A 19,650-nucleotide genomic window follows, 5' to 3' on the forward strand; every position below is an offset into this window, starting at 1 on the left:
ATGAAACGTGGCTGGGTCTTTCAGCATGACAATGATCCCAAACACACCGCCCGGGCAACGAAGGAATGGCTTCGTAAGAAGCATTTCAAGGTCCTGGAGTGGCCTAGCCAGTCTCCAGATCTCAACCCCATAGAACATCTTTGGAGGGAGTTGAAAGTCTGTGTTGCCCAGCGACAGCCCCAAAACATCACTGCTCTAGAGGAGATCTGCATGGAGGAATGGGCCAAAATACCAGCAACAGTGTGTGAAAACCTTGTGAAGACTTACAGAAAACGTTTGACCTGTGTCATTGCCAACAAAGGGTATATAACAAAGTATTGAGAAACTTTTGTTATTGACCAAATACTCATTTTCCACCATAATTTGCAAATAAATTCATAAAAAATCCTACAATGTGATTTTCTGGATTTTTTTTCTCATTTTGTCTGTCATAGTTGACGTGTACCTATGATGAAATTTACAGGCCTCTCTCATCTTTTTAAGTGGGAGAACTTGCACAATTGGTGGCTGACTAAATACTTTTTTCCCCCACTGTATATATATGAGATGAGTAATGCAAGATATGTAAACATTATTAAAGTGACTAGTGTTCCATTTCTTAAAGTGGCCAGTGATTTCAATAGGCAGCAGCAGCATCTAACGTGCTAGTGATGGCTATTTAACAGTCTGATGGCCTTGAGATAGAAGCTGTTTTTCAGTCTCTCGGTCCCAGCTTTGATGCACCTGTACTGACCTCGCCTTCTGGATGATAGCGGGGTGAACAGGCAGTGGCTCGGGTGGTTGATATACTTGATGATCTTTTTGGCCTTCCTGTGACATCGGATGCTGTAAGTGTCCTGGAGGGCGGGTAGTTTGCCCCCGATAATGCGTTTGGCAGACCGCACCACCCTCTGGAGAGCCCTGCGGTTGCTGGCGTTGCAGTTGCCGTACCAGGTGGTGATACAACCCGACAGGATGCTCTCAATTGTGCATCTGTAAAAGTTTGTGAGGGTTTTAGGTGACAAGCCAAATTTCTTCAGCCTCCTGAGGTTGAAGAGGCTCTGTTGCGCCTTCTTCACCACACTGTCTGCATGAAGAAGGGTGTGTGTGTGTGAGTGTGTGTGTGTGTGTGTGTGTCTGTGTCTCAAGTCTTGGCAGACATTGCCAAAAAAGCTGTTAAATGCTAGCATGGGGGTATCCTGGATGGCTCAGCTAGGATGTTGGTTTTAGGCTGCAGACAATGCATTATGTCACAGAGCCAATCTTTGACTTCGCCAGTTTTGGTGTCTTCCATTAATTGCGGCCACGAATCCACCATAGAAATAGTTAGAAAGAATAAGATGAAGCTCCAGTAGTATGGATAACTATTGAATGATAGCTGATATGTGTTTTTCTACATTGTAATGGACATGGTGAAACCTTTGGTTGGTTGGCTGCTTGGAGGCTTCGGCTTCAATATGGCAAAGCCAAGTCAGTCAGTGTTCATGGTTCTCACAGGGGAAGTGAAATGATGGGCTAGCTCATGATCATACACACCGAAAATGACATGTAACTATAAAATCCTTTAATTTTCTTTCGTGCTGCATTTTCGGCTGCCTTTTCATGACCTGTATAGACACTTGTAGTTTCTAGCTAACGTTACACCTATCAAAGCATGAAGCAAAACATGTGGTCAAAACCATTCATCTTGGGGCGACAGGGGGAGCGGTTTTAAAATTGCTATCATATCACTCAATTAGGCTATACCATTTATAAAATGGTCATATATAAATATATATGTATAAATATAAATATATACAGACTAGCTCAAAAATAAGTGACAATTAACAAATTATTCAATGGATTATGATAATTGTCTGGTAAAAAAAAAAGTGGGGAAAAACATACATTTGCACCCACTACTTTTCTTTGCTCCATGGCTCAGGCGGCCTAGTGGACACAACGATGTTTGGTTCATCTCAGTCATGAAGAGGAATAACTTTGCATCAGTTTCTGATTAATAAACAATGTCATGCTGGTGGGTGGTAGTGTTCAAATAAAACCCAGCCCTGAAACAAAAAGTAGGCTGAAAAGAATGTGTACATCATGTAATGGAAAAGACACCGCAGTCACATGGATTTGGACGAAGTTGGCAGTTAGAATTTGTCGCTTCATTACATTTACATTTTAGGCATTTAGCAGACGCTCTTATCCAGAGCGACTTACAGTTAGTGAGTGCATACATTATTATTATTTATTTATTTATTTATTTTTTCATACTGGCCCCCCGTGGGAATCGAACCCACAACCCTGGCGTTGCAAACGCCATGCCCTACCAACTGAGCTACATCCCTGCCGGCCATTCCCTCCCTTACCCTGGACGACGCTGGGCCAATTGTGCACCGCCCCATGGGCTTCAAGCCCAAATATAGGCTATCATACTTTGACTAAAAGGATGACTTAATGACTTAAATCGTGTGTTAAGCTCTGGACATTGTCTTAAAGCTCGGAAAAGTGAATTTTTACTGGTGTGGGTGTTTAAACCAGTGATTTAAAATAGCTGTCCATGAAATATGATCTATAATGAATTACAATATGAGTGAAATAGTTTTCCTTCCAATAGTTTTTTTATTAAGTATATTAAAAAGCAGCTTATTGTGAGGACTTAGCAAGCATTTTTGAAGTTTGAAGTGGTTTTTATTAAAGTGGGGTTTTTTCTTCTCAAATGTATGCTTTGGACACAAAAACAAGTATATGATGAGTCAACATCATTATTTGGGTATGAGTTAACAGATTATGCGCTTTTAAAAGCGACATTTTCACTGGACAGTTACTTTAAACCCATCGTTTCCTATTGTCGCCATAGGCTACACAGGTACAGTAAGTGGTTGGTTGGGTAGGTGCTGTCCCATGTGAGGTATGTTCATCGTCCGGTTTGTTATTTTGTAAATATTGTAAAGTTGGGGCCTATATTTATTTATTCGATGATATATCAGTCTCCCTCGCTCCTCACTGCCACCGCGACGGCCTACCTATCTCACAAATGACTATATTTAGTCCAACCAATCATGACTCAGGCTAAATGTTAAATGATGTTAATTGATAGCAGAGAACATTAAGTCCAGGAATGTTTATAGTTTATTGGTCTTGAAGTCGGTGCTTAGTGGGCACTTTAAAATATGTGCTACTGAAAAGATGCTGGGCTGTAGAGGTGTGTCTCTTTTTCGCTCTCAGCTTTCCATGCAAAGAATGCAATGAAGTGTTCCTTGAGTCGGCAGCAGCCGGATGACGTGAGCAGAGCACTTCACAGAGCGGACGCACAGGCAGCACAGAGAGAGGCACACGCGAATCATTTACGGAGCTAGAGGAGGACAGGAATGGTCGCTCTCCTCCGGCAGCATCCTTTCGTTTCGAACATGGATTTGGGGACCAGAAGAAACAGTGGAATGATTTTACAGCTCGCCGTTCTTCTCTGGTGTTCATATGGGGCAATTGGAAAAGGTGGGCACTCCTGCGTTTTTTTCACACACACAACACGATTCCTGCAACTTAAGCAGAGCGGGATGTATTGGACTTATTAAGACAAGTTTTTTCTCTGTTTTGTATATAGTCTGAGTGATTTAATATAGTGGCTTATTTGTTACTTGTATTATGGGGATATAAACCTATAGTGGTTTATTTGTTACTTGTATTATGGGGATATAATCTGTCAACTTTTTGTTGACAGATTACCACAGTCAGCGGTGACATAATTGATATGTATTCGTTTGGGCACTGTAGTTAATGTGTTAAACCTCTTGTGCCGAGTGCTTGAATATGCTTTTCAGAAAAATGTATTGCCTGTCATGGATTAAACAGAGCTTTCCCTTTAGCCATGTGGATACCCGCCATGGATGATGATGTTTTGACTTCACAGAAATGCGCAGCAAACCCATCCAGCGTGTCAAAAGGAAACACGCATTGGGCTGTCAGAATTTGCAGTGCAGGGGAGAGCAGTGTACATGTTTTTTTTTGCAGCTGTTATTATTAGGCTATAACCCTGCGGTTAAGTGGAATGGTTATGGTATCAGTGCTTATCCCTGCTAATATGTATTTGCTACACCAAATGCGACAGGGTCAAAAAAGGATACAATTATCCACTTGAAGATACACTATTAGGAAGAGTAGCCTATCAGAAGCCTGGCCACTGCATGTATAGCCTATCATAGGTTGCATTAATCAACGTTCAAAAGAACAATGCATTTGTTATTTTCGACCACTTCATAGGCTTAATTTCCCACATACTGGGTAATGTCCTGAACAAGTTTATTTTCAAAGGGGTCCCACGGAATGGTGTGTGTGTGTGTGTGTGTGTGTGTGTGTGTGAGAGAGAGAGAGAGAGAGAGAGAGAGAGAGAGAGAGAGAGAGAGAGAGAGAGAGAGAGAGAGAGAGAGAAATGGTCCAGTAAACTAGTGCTTGTGTAAATTAACCCTCTGATTCTGATCATCAGTGTAGCTGGGGTTGCTGCTTCGATTCTGAAGGTGCAGGGCTACTTCCCTGCAAGCTGTGTTGAGAGCTTGATCCACATAGATGCATTGCAGGACCTACGGACATAGGCTACAGCTGGCAAATGGCAAGAAAACATAATATTAGAATTTCACAGATAATTGTAGATAACAGGTGGGGTAATGGAATGATCTCTCAGTTACTGTAATTTTAGAGAAATACATTTAAAACAAGTTTTAATTGGAAGTCATTTTGCATGCCATGCCTACAGGCAACACCAGGTGTAACCTATGTGTTCTCCCTGCAACTAACATGGCACCTGTCTAGTTATGGTGTGTGTGTGTGTGTGTGTGTGTGAGAGTGTGTGTGTGTGTGTGTGTGTATGTGTGTGAGCGTGTGTGTGTGTGAGCATGTTTGTACAACATGAAGAGAGAGAGAGAGGCATAGAGGTAGAGAGAGGTAGAGGTAGAGAGAGAGAGATGTAGAGAGAGGTAGGGAGAGAGAGAGAGAGAGAGAGAGACAAGAGAGAGAGAGAGAGAGAGAGAGAGAGAGAGAGAGAGAGAGATCGAGGGATAGAGAGAGAGAGAGACAGATGTAGAGAGAGATAGACATAGAGGTAGTGCGAGAGCGAGAGCGAGAGAGAGAGACATCGAGGGATAGAGAGAGAGAGAGACATAGATGTAGAGAGGGAGAGACATAGAGGTAGAGAGAGAGAGAGAGACATAGTGGTAGAGCGAGAGAAATGTAGAGAGAGGGATAGAGAGAGAGAGAGAGAGAGAGAGAGAGAGAGAGAGAGAGAGAGAGAGAGAGAGGTAGAGAGAGCTACAGATAAGCAGTGAGAGTGAGAAGGGTTTGGTGGTTGGTAATGAGATACATATGTATTGTAATTGGAGCAGATGGCTGTACATTTTGCAAGCCCCTGGCCCTCCACTCCTCCACTGCTCTACTGCTTGCAGGGGTGGACTGGGACCAGAAATTGGCCCTGGCATTTCTAACACACCGGCCCCTTCTTTCATTGATGCCCGAAATGCCAGATGGCCAGTCCGCCCCTGAGTGCTCACCATACTGTGTGCATCCCTGAGTGAGAGTTCCCTGCGTCCCAAATGGTACCTTATTCCCTATATAGTGTGCACTACTTTTGACCAGGGCTCATAGGGCTCCGGTCAAAAGTAGTGCACTATATAGGGAACAGGGTGCCGTTGGGGACAAGGTTGGAGCCTGCTTCTGTGTCACAGACCCTGCCTGATTCTCCCTATCCAGACAAACACATTAACACACACACTACTTTTGACCGGAGCCCTATGAGCCCTGGTCCATCACTGTGAGAGTGAACAACTGTGTTATAATAAATTCAGCACATTTAAAGTGAAGACACTGGCTGTCCGTGAAGTTGCTGTGTGAGTTTCAGATGAATTGCCAAGGGACATTTTCCTGTTTTTTTATTGTCACATTTACCAGATAGGTGCAGTGAAATGTGTTGTTTTACCGGGTCAGCCATAGTAGTACGGCACCCCTGGAGCAAATTAGGGTTAAGGGCCTTACTCAAGGGCACATTGACAGGTTTTTCACCTTGTCGGCTCAGGCCGACAAGGTGACTGGCCCAATGCTCTAACCGCTAGGCTACCTGCCGTCTACTATTCATAATGGATATGTTACCAAATGACAGCAAACCAAAGGATATATATTTAAATATCTGTAGATGTTGCCTCGCTGACTTTGAGTTGTTTTTCTCCCAGCGGTGCAAACATTTTTGTTTTTACTTGATGTGATTGCCATAGAAAATTATAAGCTTTCAATACTTTGATTTAGGCCTATTAAGAGGTCAAACATCAATGACATAACTGCATTTTTTTATGCTAACACGTCAGTATATGTTTCCTCCTTTCACCTCATGCTTGGCTGGTGCTGTCCGCTGTATTCCAAGACACAATCACCTGGCTGCTTCAGTCCATCTGCATCTTTGGAGAACAGGACTTTGTTATTCGATGTGTTGGCCAATTGACAGCATGTATCATCAAACAACTTGCTGATTCATCATACACTAACTGCATATGGCTGAGTAGTCAGTTTAGTACTTTTCATGAGGGTGTGCCCTCGCTCTCCAATGGCAGGTTAAGGTCTACCTAGTTATGTGGTGTGTGAGGCTGTACTTTACTGCGTGTTGTGTAAGTATGCATATCCCTAATATATTCTGAGGCTATTCCATGAGAGTGTCTGCCCTCGCCCTCACCCTCACGCTCCACTATCAGGTTCATGTCTCCTTGTTTATGTTGCTCATGGGTTGGATGAAAAAATACAGATGTAGGATCCTAATTTGATCACCCTGTTGCAGGAGAACTTTGACATTTAAGATTTGATTTTCCCTTACGTAAAATGTACCAACCCCTACAAAAATGTCAATTAATTATAATCCACATGATAATTCACATTTCCTGTTGCTGCAGGTTTATTTTCCTGCTGTAGCAATCTGGCTCAAATTAACATCCTACATGTGTAGATGTGCATCTATAAAATATTCTGAGGCTATCTCATGAGAGCATCTTACCTTGACCGACACTATAAGTTGAAGGTTTCCCTGGCGATGCTGTTTATAGGGAGGATGGGGGATGGTTACTGTACAGTATACTGTGTATTGTATAAAGACTAGAGCTCTGGATAAGAGCGTCTGCTAAATGACTTAAATGTTAAATGTTAAATGAGTATCCCTGAATTATTCCAACGCTATCCTCTTATCTGTGGAGGGTCTGTGAGAGCACCAGGCTTAATCAGAGCTCCGCAACGTTTTGGTCCAACCCTCAAGACGAGAGAGAGAGAGAGAGAGACAGCCACCGTAGTCGCTGTAGCCGGGGGAAGAACCTTAGTAGTTCTCAGCTGGAGACCTGCAGTCGACTGTTTATAGATCGCTCCTAGATCACTTGTTTTTTATGTGTGTACACAGTGTCCTTTACAGTTAAGAGCCCAACACACAGCTATGTGAATTGCTTCTTTTTCATATGGCATGAAGATTGAATTAGGTTGATGCACAAATTCAGTTGGGTATTTGAACATGATCCAGTGTACACTGAGTGTACAAAACATTAAGAACACCTGCTCTTTCCATGACATAGACTGACCAGGTGAATCCAGGTGAAGCTAAGATCCCGTATTGATGTCACTTGTTAAATCCACTTCAATCAGTGTAGATGAAGAGGAGGAGACAGGTTAAAGTAGGATTTGTAAGCCTTGAGACATGGATTGTGTATGTGTGCCATTCAGAGGGTGAATGGGCATGACAAAAGATTTAAGTGCCTTTGAATGGGGTATGGTAGTAGGTGCCAGGCACACCGGTTTGTGTCAAGAACTGCAACACTGCTGGGTTTTTCACGTTCAACAGGTTCCCGTGTGTATCAAGAATGGTCCACCACAAAGGACATCCAGCCAACTTGACACAACTGTGGGAAGCGTTGAAGTAAACATGGGCCATTATCCCTGTGGGGTCTGTTTGTGTTTGTGAACAGAGCCCCAGGACCAGCTTACTTAGGGGACTCTTCTCCAAGTTAATCTCTCTGTAGGTGATGGCTTTGTTATGGAAGGTTTGGGAATCGCTTCCTTTTAAGTGGTTGTAGAATTTAACGGCTCTTTTCTGGATTTTGATAATTAGTGGGTATCGGCCTAATTCTGCTCTGCATGCATTATTTGGTGTTTGTCGTTGTACACAGAGGATGTTTTTGCAGAATTCTGCATGCAGAGTCTCAATTTGGTGTTTGTCCCATTTTCTGAATTATTGGTTGGTGAGCGGACCCCAGACCTCACAACCATAAAGGGCAATGGGTTCTATAACAGATTCAAGTATTTTTAGCCAGATCCTAATTGGTATGTCGAATTTTATGTTCCTTTTGATGGCATAGAAGGCCCTTCTTGCCTTGCCTCTCTCTCAGATTGTTCACAGCTTTGTGGAAGTTACCTGTGGCGCTGATGTTTAGGCCGAGGTATGTATAGTTTTTTTGTGTGCTCTAGGGCAACAGTGTCTAGATGGAATTTGTATTTGTGGTCCTGGCAACTGGACCTTTTTTGGAACACCATTATCTTTGTCTTACTGAGATTTACTGTCAGGGCCCAGGTCTGACAGAATCTGTGCAGAAGATCTAGGTGTTGCTGTAGGCCCTCCTTGGTTGGTGACAGAAGCACCAGATCATCAGCAAACAGTAGACATTTGACTTCAGATTCTAGTAGGGTGAGGCCGGGTGCTGCAGACTGTTCTAGTGCCCTCGCCAATTCGTTGATATATATGTTGAAGAGGGTGGGGCTTCAACTGCATCCCTGTCTCACCCTACGGCCCTGTGGAAAGAAATGTGTGTGTTTTTTCCCTCAATTTTAACTGCACACTTGTTGTTTGTGTACATGGATTTTATAATGTCGTATGTTTTTCCCCCAACCCCACTTTCCATCAATTTATATAGCAGACCCTCATGCCAAATTGAGTCAAAAGCTTTTTTGAATCAACAAAGCATGAGAAGACTTTGCCTTTGTTTTGGTTTGTTTGTTTGTCAATTAGGGTGTGCAGGGTGAATACGTTGTCTGTCCTACGGTAATTTGGTAAAAAGCTAATTTGACATTTGCTCAGTACATTGTTTTCACTGAGGAAATTAACTAGTCTGCTGTTAATGATAATGCAGAGGATTTTCCCAGGGTTGCAGTTGACGCATATCCCACGGTAGTTATTGAGGTCAAATTTGTCTCCACTTTTGTGGATTGGGGTGATCAGTCCTTGGTTCCAAATATTGGGGAAGATGCCAGAGCTAAGGAGGATGTTAAAGAGTTTAAGTATAGCCAATTGGAATTTGTGGTCTGTATATTTTATCATTTCATTGAGGATACCATCAACACCACAGGCCTTTTTGGGTTGAAGGGTTTGTATTTCATTTCACATTCAATGTAATTGGAGAATCCAGTGGGTTCTGGTAGTCTTTAACAGTTGATTCTAAGATTTGCATTTGATCATGTATATGTTTTTGCTGTTTGTTCTGTGTTATAGGGCCAAACATATTGGAGAAGTGGTTTACCCATACATCTCCATTTTGTATAGATAGCTCTTCGTGTTGTTGTTTGTGTAGTGTTTTCCAATTTTCCCAGAAGTGGTTAGAGTCTATGGATTCTTCAATTACATTGAGATGATTTCTGACATGCTGTTCCTTCTTTTTCCGTTGTGTATTTCTGTATTGTTTTAGTGATTCACCATACTGAAGGCGTAGGCTCAGGTTTTCTGGGTCTCTATGTTTTTGGTTGGATAGGTTTCTCAATTTCTTTCTAAGGTTTTTGCATTATTCATCAAAACATTTGTCATTGTTGTTACTTTTCTTCGGTTTTCTGTTTTTTGATAGGGAAGCTGATAGGTCAAATATGCTGTTTAGGTTTTCTACTGCCAAGTTTACACCTTCACTATTACAGTGGAACGTTTGGTCCAGGAAGTTGTCTAAAAGGGATTGAATTTGTTGTTGCCTAATTGGTTTTTGGTAGGTTTCGATACTACTTTCCTTCCATCTATAGCATTCCTTACTATTATTCAGTTCCTTTGGCTTTCATGCCTCATGATTGAGTATTGCTCTGTTCAAGTAGACTGTGATTTTGCTGTGGTCTGATAGGGGTGTCAATGGGCTGACTGTGAACGCTCTGAGAGACTCTGGGTTGAGGTCAGTGATAAAGTAGTCTACAGTACTACTGCCAAGAGATGAGCTATAGGTGTACCTACCATAGTAGTCCCCTCGAAGCCTACCATTGACTATGTACATACCCAGCGTGCGACAGAGCTGCAGGAGTTGTGACCCGTTTTTGTTGGTTATGTTGTTGTAGTTGTGCCTAGGGGGGCATATGGGGGAGGGAATGCTGTCACCTTCAGGTAGATGTTTGTCCCCTTGTGTGCTGAGGGTGTCAGGTTCTTGTCCAGTTCTGGCATTTAGGTCGCCACAGACTGGTACATGTCCCTAGATCTGGAAATGATTGATTTCCCCCTCCAGGATGGAGAAGCTGTTTTCATTAAAGTATGGGGATTCAAGTGGGGGGATATAGGTAGCACACAGGAGGACATTTTTCTCTGTTGAGAGAATTTCCTTTTGAATTTCTAGCCAAATGTAAAATTTTCCTGTTTTGATTAATTTAATAGAGTGAGTTACGTCTGCTCTATACCAAATTAGCATATCCCCTGAGTCCCTTCCCTGTTCCACACCTGGTAGTTTGGTGGATGGGACTACCAGCTCTCTGTAACCTAGAGGGCAACCAGTGGGTCCGTCTCCTCTATACCATGTTTCTTGTAGGATGACATTGTCTGTATTTCCGATTTATTTGGTGAAGTCCAGGTTCCTGCTCTTTAAGCCAAAGGCAGATGACCTCAGGCCTTGGATATTCCAATATGAAATAGTGAAGGCTTTGTGTTCCATAAAGTGTCTAATGTTGTTGGTCGTGTGGTTTGGCCTCAGGCCAGTAATTGTGAGCAGAGCCTGCTGAGAATCTGGTACATGCCATTGGCTTGGGCTAGTGTAAGAGTGGGGCCTGTTTGCCTGCTCATGTTGAGGCCCTCTTTGCGGGAGTGGGGGGCATTGGGTGGGTAGGAGGGGCATAGGTCTGATCTGAGGGGGCCTAAATGGGGTGTGGGCATGGTTGACTTGGGGCGGGGGGTTAATTGGTTGGGGTGGGAGTGGGGGTGTGGATGTGGCTGGTGGTGCTGTGGTCTGGATGTAGGTCCTCTCGGCGGGGGGGGGGTCCCACAGGTCTGGGAGAGTGTCTCACTGGTCTGGCGGGGTGTCTGTTGATCTGTTGCTCCTGTGTGAGGTGTTGGGTCTGCGGTTGAGGGCAATATCCTTTAGTGTCTGGGCGAAAGTGGTTACTGCTGCCTTGTATAGGTGGACCTGGTCGTAAAGGTTGTTCAAGTCCAGGGTGGAGTGGTGGGCCAGGTAGACATTTGGTTTTGAGGCACAGTCACGGGAAATACTTGCGTTTACCCGCTGTATGGTAGCAGGGTGGAAGTCTTTTCGTGGTAGCAGGGTTGAGATAACCACTTGTGCGTTGGGGAAAGTAGAATAAGCATTTTCTATCACTCCCTTGAGTGCTGTGGCCACCCTTTCCTGCTGTGTTCTCAGGTCGTTTGTGCCTGTGTGTATTATTATGTGGCTGGGTGATCCTAGTTGGTCCTCAGACAGAGGGTCTAGGGCGCACTGGGTGTTTGGACACCAGAGTTAAACACTGTGTATTTGGGAAAAGTTTATTTTCTTGTATGTATTTCCCGTTGAGTCCATAAGGAGTACAACTATGTATGTCCTCAGTGGGTGTGGGGGGGTCATCAGGAGGGCTATCAGGGTGGCTGACAGGGGAGGTGCTCAGAGGGGTTGGGATCCCCTGGGCTTAGGGTTCTTCATTTGTTTGTCCGGCTGTGATGTCGAGGCTATGGTCAGGGTCTAGGGTGTACTGTTCTGCTGCGGTGTCGAGACTTTGGCCAGGATCTGAGGTGGGCTGTTCTGCTTCCTTCTCTATGGGGGTGGCCAGCTCTCTAATGGGTTGTTCTCTGTCAACCGTCATCATTCTTACCTTCTCCTCTAGCACTCTGATCCTCTCCTCTAGTGCTCTGTTCTTCTCCTGCTCCTGCTCTTTTTCCTGTTGATGTTGTCTCACCACAGTCCAGAGTGCAGATATGTCTCTCTCCACCTCCAGCTCTCCAGGTCTAGTTAAGGGGGTGTTGTTGTGCTGGACTGTTGTCTGGGTCTGTGCTGACTGAAGTGTAATCACCTGCTGTTCCAGCTCCACCTGCCTTACCTCCAGCTGGGTGAATGTATCCTTCATTTCAATGAGGGAGTAGTACTCTGTGCTGGGAGGTCGACTTTCCGCTTGGGGTCTGGTCTGACCCACTCAGGGTGGGGGTATTTTTCTCAAGGGAGAGCTTCTCCTGCTGAGCTATTTATTTGATTAGGTGAAAGTCCAGCTGGAACTGTTTGGGGTTGCCCTGTACCGATACTGTTCCAGATTTATAGAGATTTATATTAGCTGACTCAGAGTCCTCGTTATCTAGTATCCTGAGTTTCCACCCATCGCTAACACCCCCCCCTCTTAAAAGAGGGGTATTGTGCTAATATAGCACTGCGCCATGCAAGGGGGTGGTCTGTGTGGAAGATAAGGTTGCTTATGTTCCCATTTTTATAAAAGTCAGCAAAAAGTGTCTCTTGATTTCCCATAAGGAGCTTCATTTTGTACTCTTTTTGTGTCTTTTCATTCTTTACATACAGAGGGTACTGTATTTTAATTACCTCTGAACAGAGGGAGGGTGCTTCTAAGGCCTCTCCATTTGGTTGGGGAAGACTGTGCAACTCTCCTGCCATTGTTGGGCTCAAGGGGTTTGACACATCTCACTTCACACTTCAGTGCTAATTGAAGTTGTATATCTTTGTACTAGCAAGCTTGGTAGACTTAGCATTCAGTCCTTATAAAGTAAACTATATCATTGTAATATATTTTTCTTATTGGTTTTTTAAAGTAAAAAATAGCTTCAAACTAAACATTACTCACTCAGTTCCAGGTTGGATGGTGTTTTCAGGTTTCTGTTTGTTTGCCAGAGCATTTGCTGTATAGTTTGGGAATAGTAATCCTTGGTAGTAGAAAGCCTTCCAGGTAATTCCAGGTAATTCCGTCCAAAATCAGGTTGTAGGTTTGGAGTTTTTGTTTGGAATGAAGGTTATGTTGTGGAGGGTAGCATCCTGTATATGTCCCTGCCAAACAATCCAAGTTTCTCTAACTCTAAATCTATATTTCTTGTAAAAACATGCTGAAAAATGCAGGAGCAATGTCTTTGAGCTCTCTCTCTCTCTCTCTCTCTCTCTCTCTCTCTCTCTCTCTCTCTCTCTCTCTCTCCCTCCATCCGAGGTACTAGGCATATTTCCAGTCCTCTCAGGGCTTTTATCTCCTCTCACAGCTGATCTGGAGTCAGTGGAGCGCTCCTTCTAATCATGGCCTAATGGCAAATTACACCATGACACCTCAGTCCCCTACCCTGAGTGTGTACACAGATAGAAGTGAGTCACACCCACACTACTCTTGCTTGCCAGAATTATGGCGTCCCAAGGTTGAGTCCCAAATGGCACCCTATTCCTTATGTAGTGCACTACTTTTGACCAGGGCCCAAAGAGACATAGCTGTGGGTAGAGACTACACTCACACTGACAATATGCAGTACTACTCTCCCATAAGTCATTACTGTGTGATTTCAGTAGGCTTTTAGTAAGACTCTATACAGGTAACAGAATCAATTAAAGTCGACTGGCTGGGGCAGGAGGGAACTGTGGAGAGAGATGACCTCTTTGGCTGTGAGTCAACTGTATGTGTCCCAAAGGTGTTTAGGAACAAGCAGAGAGTTTGGCTGGTGATTGAGGCTGTGGGGAAACTTTTTATGCCTCTAATTTAGGCTTTGTCCATGTCCCAAATGCTACTCTATCCCCTATATAAAGCTGCACTTTTGCCCATACACGCTTAGAAAAAAGGGTTCCAAAAGGGTTCTTCGGCTGTCCTGATAGGATAACCCCTTTTGGTTCCATGTAGAACCCTCTGTGGAAAGGGTTCTTCATGGAACCCAAAAGGGTTCTACATGGAACCAAATGAGGTCTACTTGGAATCAAAAAGGTTTCTTCAAAGGGTTCTCCTATGGGGACAGCCGAAGAACCATTTTAGATTCTAGATAGCACCTTTTTTCTAAGAGTGTAGGGCTCTGGGCAAAAATAGGGAGTAGTGTGTCATTTGGGATGCACACTTAGACTTCAGAGTCAGACAATGACCTCCTTCCTCCACTCCTCCTCAACTATTCCCACAGACAATAAGATTAATAATCAAGTAAAGAAATGTGCCTGGGGTGGAAATGATGTATATTTGGCCAGTAAACCGACCTACCGGGTGCTTCAGTGCTTCATATGCAGCACACAGCTCCCTGCCTCTTCGAAATGTATTACTTTTCAATGAGCTGGTTGTTTGTTTTGTGAAGAACATAAACCAGTGAATAAAATCAATTTGGTGCAACTGTCTGTGTGGCGTAGGTATTTCCCTGCGAAGCCCACTGTCCATCATGATTCATGAGAAGGGTGGCGTCTCACAGAGGCTGAATGAGGGAAGGGGAAAGCGGATAGTGAGGAGAGGATAAATCACCCTCATATTTCTTCTTTACTGTCATTTATGAAAATGTGTGTTGGGGAAGTTGAGCCATGAATGGGATCTTATGAAGTCAAGGTTATACAAAGGTAGCGCCGGCTAGCGCTGGTCGTATTTTTTATATTTTTTTACTATGTGAACTTGAGTCTGGCTCTGACAGTTATGAATCTAGATTTATTAATCCAGAGAGCAGTATTTAAGCAGGAAATTGACAGAAAACTGCAGTCCATCTATCTTTGGTTCTGACCCAGGCCATTCTGTATTAGCTCAAGGCCAAATTCTTCAAAAGCCTGGCACCCTCAAAATGGACGCATTCATCACACAGCCCTGTCATCATCGTAGATGAGTTGGTACTGGACCAAAAATCTGTCATGGTGGCACTCTTTATAGGTTGTCCAATTGTTCTCGCGGCCTCTTTTAGCTTCAGTCCTACTCCACTGTACTAACTAGAATAGCCAACCTTGCTGCTACAGATTAGGCTGCGGTTGTTTCACATTCATACAGTCATCATTCACAACAACACCTGATTTTATTGTTCAATATGCAATATTCTTTTCCATTTCCACTCATGTATGTCAGATAAAATCACAGCTGTGACATTTGACAGGGTATGCGTCCCAAATGGCACCCTTTTCCCTATTTAGTGCACTACTTTTGACCAGGGCCAGGGTCCATAGGGCTCTGGTCAAAAGTAGTTCACTGAAGGGAATAGGGTGCCATTTGGGACGCTTACAGGGAAATAGCACAGGTGTGCTACCATTCAGCCATTGGCTACCATGCACCCAACAGCTGTTTAATACTAGCCTGCAGTACGGCAGTTGCGACAGTTGATGTAATTTCTAAAAAGAACCATTGTAACACAATAACGGACCAGTGGAGCAGTGATCTGAATAATCTGTCAATCTCCATCAATCTACGTGTTCAACAAAAACAGGGCTGTTGTTAGCTGTTGTTGTTGTCCGCTGTTAGCAATGATTATAGCATTGACCATGCATGTCATCTGAGCCACCTGCAACATCAAATCATCAAAGTAATGATAGCAATGACAGGTTCCTGCTATCTGTTTTCAATCATTTGTATTCATCATTCATCTTTTTCATCATCATTATTATTCAGGCTTTAGTTTAAAATGGCTACAGTCAGGAGAGGCGTAGTGGAAAGAAATTTAGCAATATAGGAGAACAATGGAAGATAATAGAAATGCTTCCTTATTGCAATTCATGCACCTTAGTTGGAACCTGAGGTAGTTGGAGCCTGAGGTAGTTGGAGCCTGAGGTAGTTGGAGAGTGAGGTATTTGGTATTGGGATAATCGGTCAAAAAGGAGGAGATACTGTATTGGGAGAATCGGTCAGACAGGAAGAGATATTAGGAGAATCGGTCAGAGGGGAGGAGATATTAGGAGAATCGGTCAAAGAGGAGGAGATACTGTATTAGGAGAATCGGTTAGAGAGGAGGAGTTATTAGGAGAATCGGTCAGAGGGGAGGAGATATTAGGAGAATCGGTCAGAGGGGAGGAGATATTAGGAGAATCGGTCAAAGAGGAGGAGATATTAGGAGAATCGTCAGAGAGGAAGAGATATTAGGAGAATCGGTTAGAGAGGAGGAGATATTAGGAGAATCGGTCAGAGGGGAGGAGATATTAGGAGAATCGGTTAGAGGGGAGGAGATATTAGGAGAATCGGTTACAGAGGAGGAGATATTAGGAGAATCGGTTAGAGGGGAGGGGATATTAGGAGAATCGGTCAGAGGGGAGGCGATATTAGGAGAATCGGTCAGAGGGGAGGAGATATTAGGTGAATCGGTTAGAGAGGAGGAGTTATTAGAAGAGTCGATTAGAGGGGAGGAGTTATTAGGAGAGTCTTGTCTTGCCTTGTCGACACCCTCCAACTCCCAGCCCTTCTTTGACATTCTGAGCTCGTACTTCCATTTCACTCCCCAGGCAGAGAGGCTGACCCAGTGACAAATGTGGGTCAGAACTGAAGGAACCCTCTTCTTCCAGCTCTGTTCAATCTCTTCTCTTTTCCCATCTTCTACCCTCCCCTCCCCTCCTCTCATCTGTTCAACTCTGAGCATTCTATACAGTATCTGAACACTCCAAGCCAAGGTGTGCCACTGCTGGGTGGAGGGCAGGCACCTCAATATTTTATAAGTTAACTCAGGCTCACCAAAATACAGACTTTGTAAACATGACTGGGAGGGAGTGTCACGATCGTTGACGAACGGGACGGACCAAGGCGCAGCGTGATAAGCATACATGTTTATTTAAACGAATAAACACACGACAAAACAACAAACGAAACGTGAAGTCCAAGGTAGCATACAAACAACATGGAACAAGATCCCACAACCCACTAGTGCCAACAGGCTGCCTAAGTATGGTCCCCAATCAGAGACAACGAGCGACAGCTGCCTCTGATTAGGAACCACACCGGCCAATATAGAAATAGACATACTAGATACTAAACCATAGAACCAACACAACACGGAATATACACACCCTGACTCAACAAATAAACGTCCCCTGAGTCAGGGCGTGACAGTACCCCCCCCCCAAAGGTGCGGACTCCGACCGCGCCACATAAACATAACAGGGTAGGGCCGGGTGGGCGTTCCACCTCGGAGGCGGATCCGGCTCCGGGCGTGACCACCACTTACTCTCCACCTCCCTGTTGTGCCCCTGGTCTGGTCTGGACCTCAGCGCGCTGCTTCCCCTCTCCTTCCTCCCACGAAGTACCAAGCCCTGTCTGGACCCTGGTATGGGAGACCCTGAACCTGGAGAGGGGCTGACGTCTGGGTCTGGACTGGAACCGCTTACTGGAGCTGGACCCGACGACGGTGGAGCGAACTGTTCTGGCTCCGGAGTGGAGCCGCTGACCGTAGCTGGATCAGGCACCGGTGGAGCGGACTGCTCTGGCTCCGGAGTGGAGCCGCTGACTGGAGCTGGACTGGACCCCGGTGGAGCGGATTGCTCTGGCTCCGGAGTGGAGCCGCTGACCGGAGCTGGAACAGGCACCGGTGGAGCGGACTGCTCTGGCTCCGGAGTGGATCCGCTGAACGGAGCTGGACTGGACCCCAGTGGAGAGGATTGTTCTGGCTCCGGAGTGGAGCAGCTAACCGGAGCTGGACTGGATCCCGGTGGAGCGGATTACTCTGGCTCCGGAGTGGAGCAGCTGACCGGTGCCGGACCAGGCACCGGTGGAACAGGCACGGGCCGTGCCGGACTGGACACACGCACCACTGGCTTGGTGCGAGGAGCAGGAACAGGCCGGACCGGGCTGGCGACGCGCACCACTGGTTTGGTGCGAGGGACAGGAACAGGCCGAACCGGGCTGGCGGCGCACAACCACTGGCTTGGTGCGAGGAGCAGGAACAGGCCGGGCCGGGCTGGCGACGCGCACCACTGGCTTGGTGCGAGGGGCAGGAACAGGCCGGGCTGAGTAGGCGTACTGGAGACCAGGAGCATTGAGCCGGCACACCCCGTCCTGGCTGAATAACCATCTTCGCACGACACGTGCGTGGTGCTAGCACAGGACGTACAGGACTGTGCCGGAACACTGGCGACACAGTACGTAGCTCCGCATAACACAGAGCCTGCCCAGTCACACTCCTCCTCGCGTGAGTACGGGGAGTTGGCTCTGCTCTACCTCTAGGCTCCGCCAACCACCCTTTTAGCCCCCCCCAAAAAAAAAATATTGGGGCTGTCTCTCGGGCTTCTTCCTCGGCCGGCGCCTTCCGCGTTGCCGCTGCTCCTCTCTATACTGCGCCTCCACGGTCTCCTCCCAAGGATGGCGATCCATCCCGGCCTGAATCTCCTCCCAAGTCCAGGATCCCTTACCGTCCAGGATCTCCTCCCAGGTCCAGGCTGTCTGCTCCTGGACACGCTGCTTGGTCCTCGTTTGGTGGGATCTTCTGTCACGATCGTTGACGAACGGGACGGACCAAGGCGCAGCGTGATAAGCATACATGTTTATTTAAACGAATAAACACACGACAAAACAACAAACGAAACGTGAAGTCCAAGGTAGCATACAAACAACATACCTTACACGGAACAAGATCCCACAACCCACTAGTGCCAATAGGCTGCCTAAGTATTGGCCCCAATCAGAGACAACGAGCGACAGCTGCCTCTGATTGGGAACCACACCGGCCAACATAGAAATAGACATACTAGATACTAAACCATAGAACCAACACAACACGGAATATACACACCCTGACTCAACAAATAAAGGTCCCCTGAGTCAGGGCGTGACAGGTAGAGTTAGTCTGAACTTCTGAAGAGGTTTTCCATCAGCGTCTTCATAGGTTCAAAGCTAAGCAGTGATCAAGGCTACAGATAGCAGGACTCTGTGCATCGGTTACCTCTCTGTCCCCTGACTACAAAGTAATCTGAGGTAAGGGTAAGAGGGCTACAGGACTATACCAAAATTAGATTGGTAGACCATCACCCATTGATTGACAGTCACCCACAAGCTTATTGGCAGGGTAGAGGCTTGTGTGTGTGTGTGTGTGTATGTGTGTGTCATGTGCATGTGCGTGCGTTCATACGCCTTTGTATTTGAGTGTGGTCTATAATTGAGTGTAGTCTATAATTGAGTGTGGTCTATAATTGAGTGTGGTCTATAATTGAGTGTAGTCTGTAATTGAGTGTAGTCTGTGATTGAGTGTAGTCTATAATTGAGTGTAGTCTATAATTGAGTGTAGTATGTAATTGAGTGTAGTCTATAATTGAGTGTAGTCTATAATTGAGTGTAGTCTATAATTGTATTACTAATTGCATTCACTCCCAGAGCCCCCCAAACCTCCTCAACACATGCCCTCTCCGTTCCCCATTAGCTGTGTGCTAGTACAGCAGTACCGAGTGGAATATACATATTTCTATGGGAATAGCACAGCCAGGGGACCAGGTCTTCTAAAAGAAATAATAATACTCACTTTTCTAGCTACGGGCCTAATTACTCACTCCATTTTACTGCACGGCCCTTAGCAGTAGAATAATATGTATGCGTCCCAAATGGCACCCTGTTACCAACTATAGTGCACTCTTT

The 19,650-nt window shown here is 45.3% G+C and overlaps 1 protein-coding gene across 2 annotated transcripts in view; it reads left to right on the forward strand.

Annotated features, from left to right (window-relative positions):
• Window positions 1-3,254: 3,254 nt before the first annotated feature.
• The window catches only part of cntnap3 (contactin associated protein family member 3), a 218,777-nt gene continuing 202,381 nt past the window's right edge, over window positions 3,255-19,650 (forward strand). For both annotated transcript variants that reach the window (XM_041885548.1, XM_041885549.1), the window contains exon 1: window positions 3,255-3,459. In XM_041885548.1, coding sequence (XP_041741482.1) covers window positions 3,336-3,459 — 124 coding nt within the window. In that variant the 5' untranslated portion in view covers window positions 3,255-3,335. The remainder of the gene's footprint in view (window positions 3,460-19,650) is intronic.

Source organism: Coregonus clupeaformis, chromosome 9 (assembly GCF_020615455.1).
Source record: "Coregonus clupeaformis isolate EN_2021a chromosome 9, ASM2061545v1, whole genome shotgun sequence".
Classification (NCBI taxonomy): domain Eukaryota; kingdom Metazoa; phylum Chordata; class Actinopteri; order Salmoniformes; family Salmonidae; genus Coregonus; species Coregonus clupeaformis.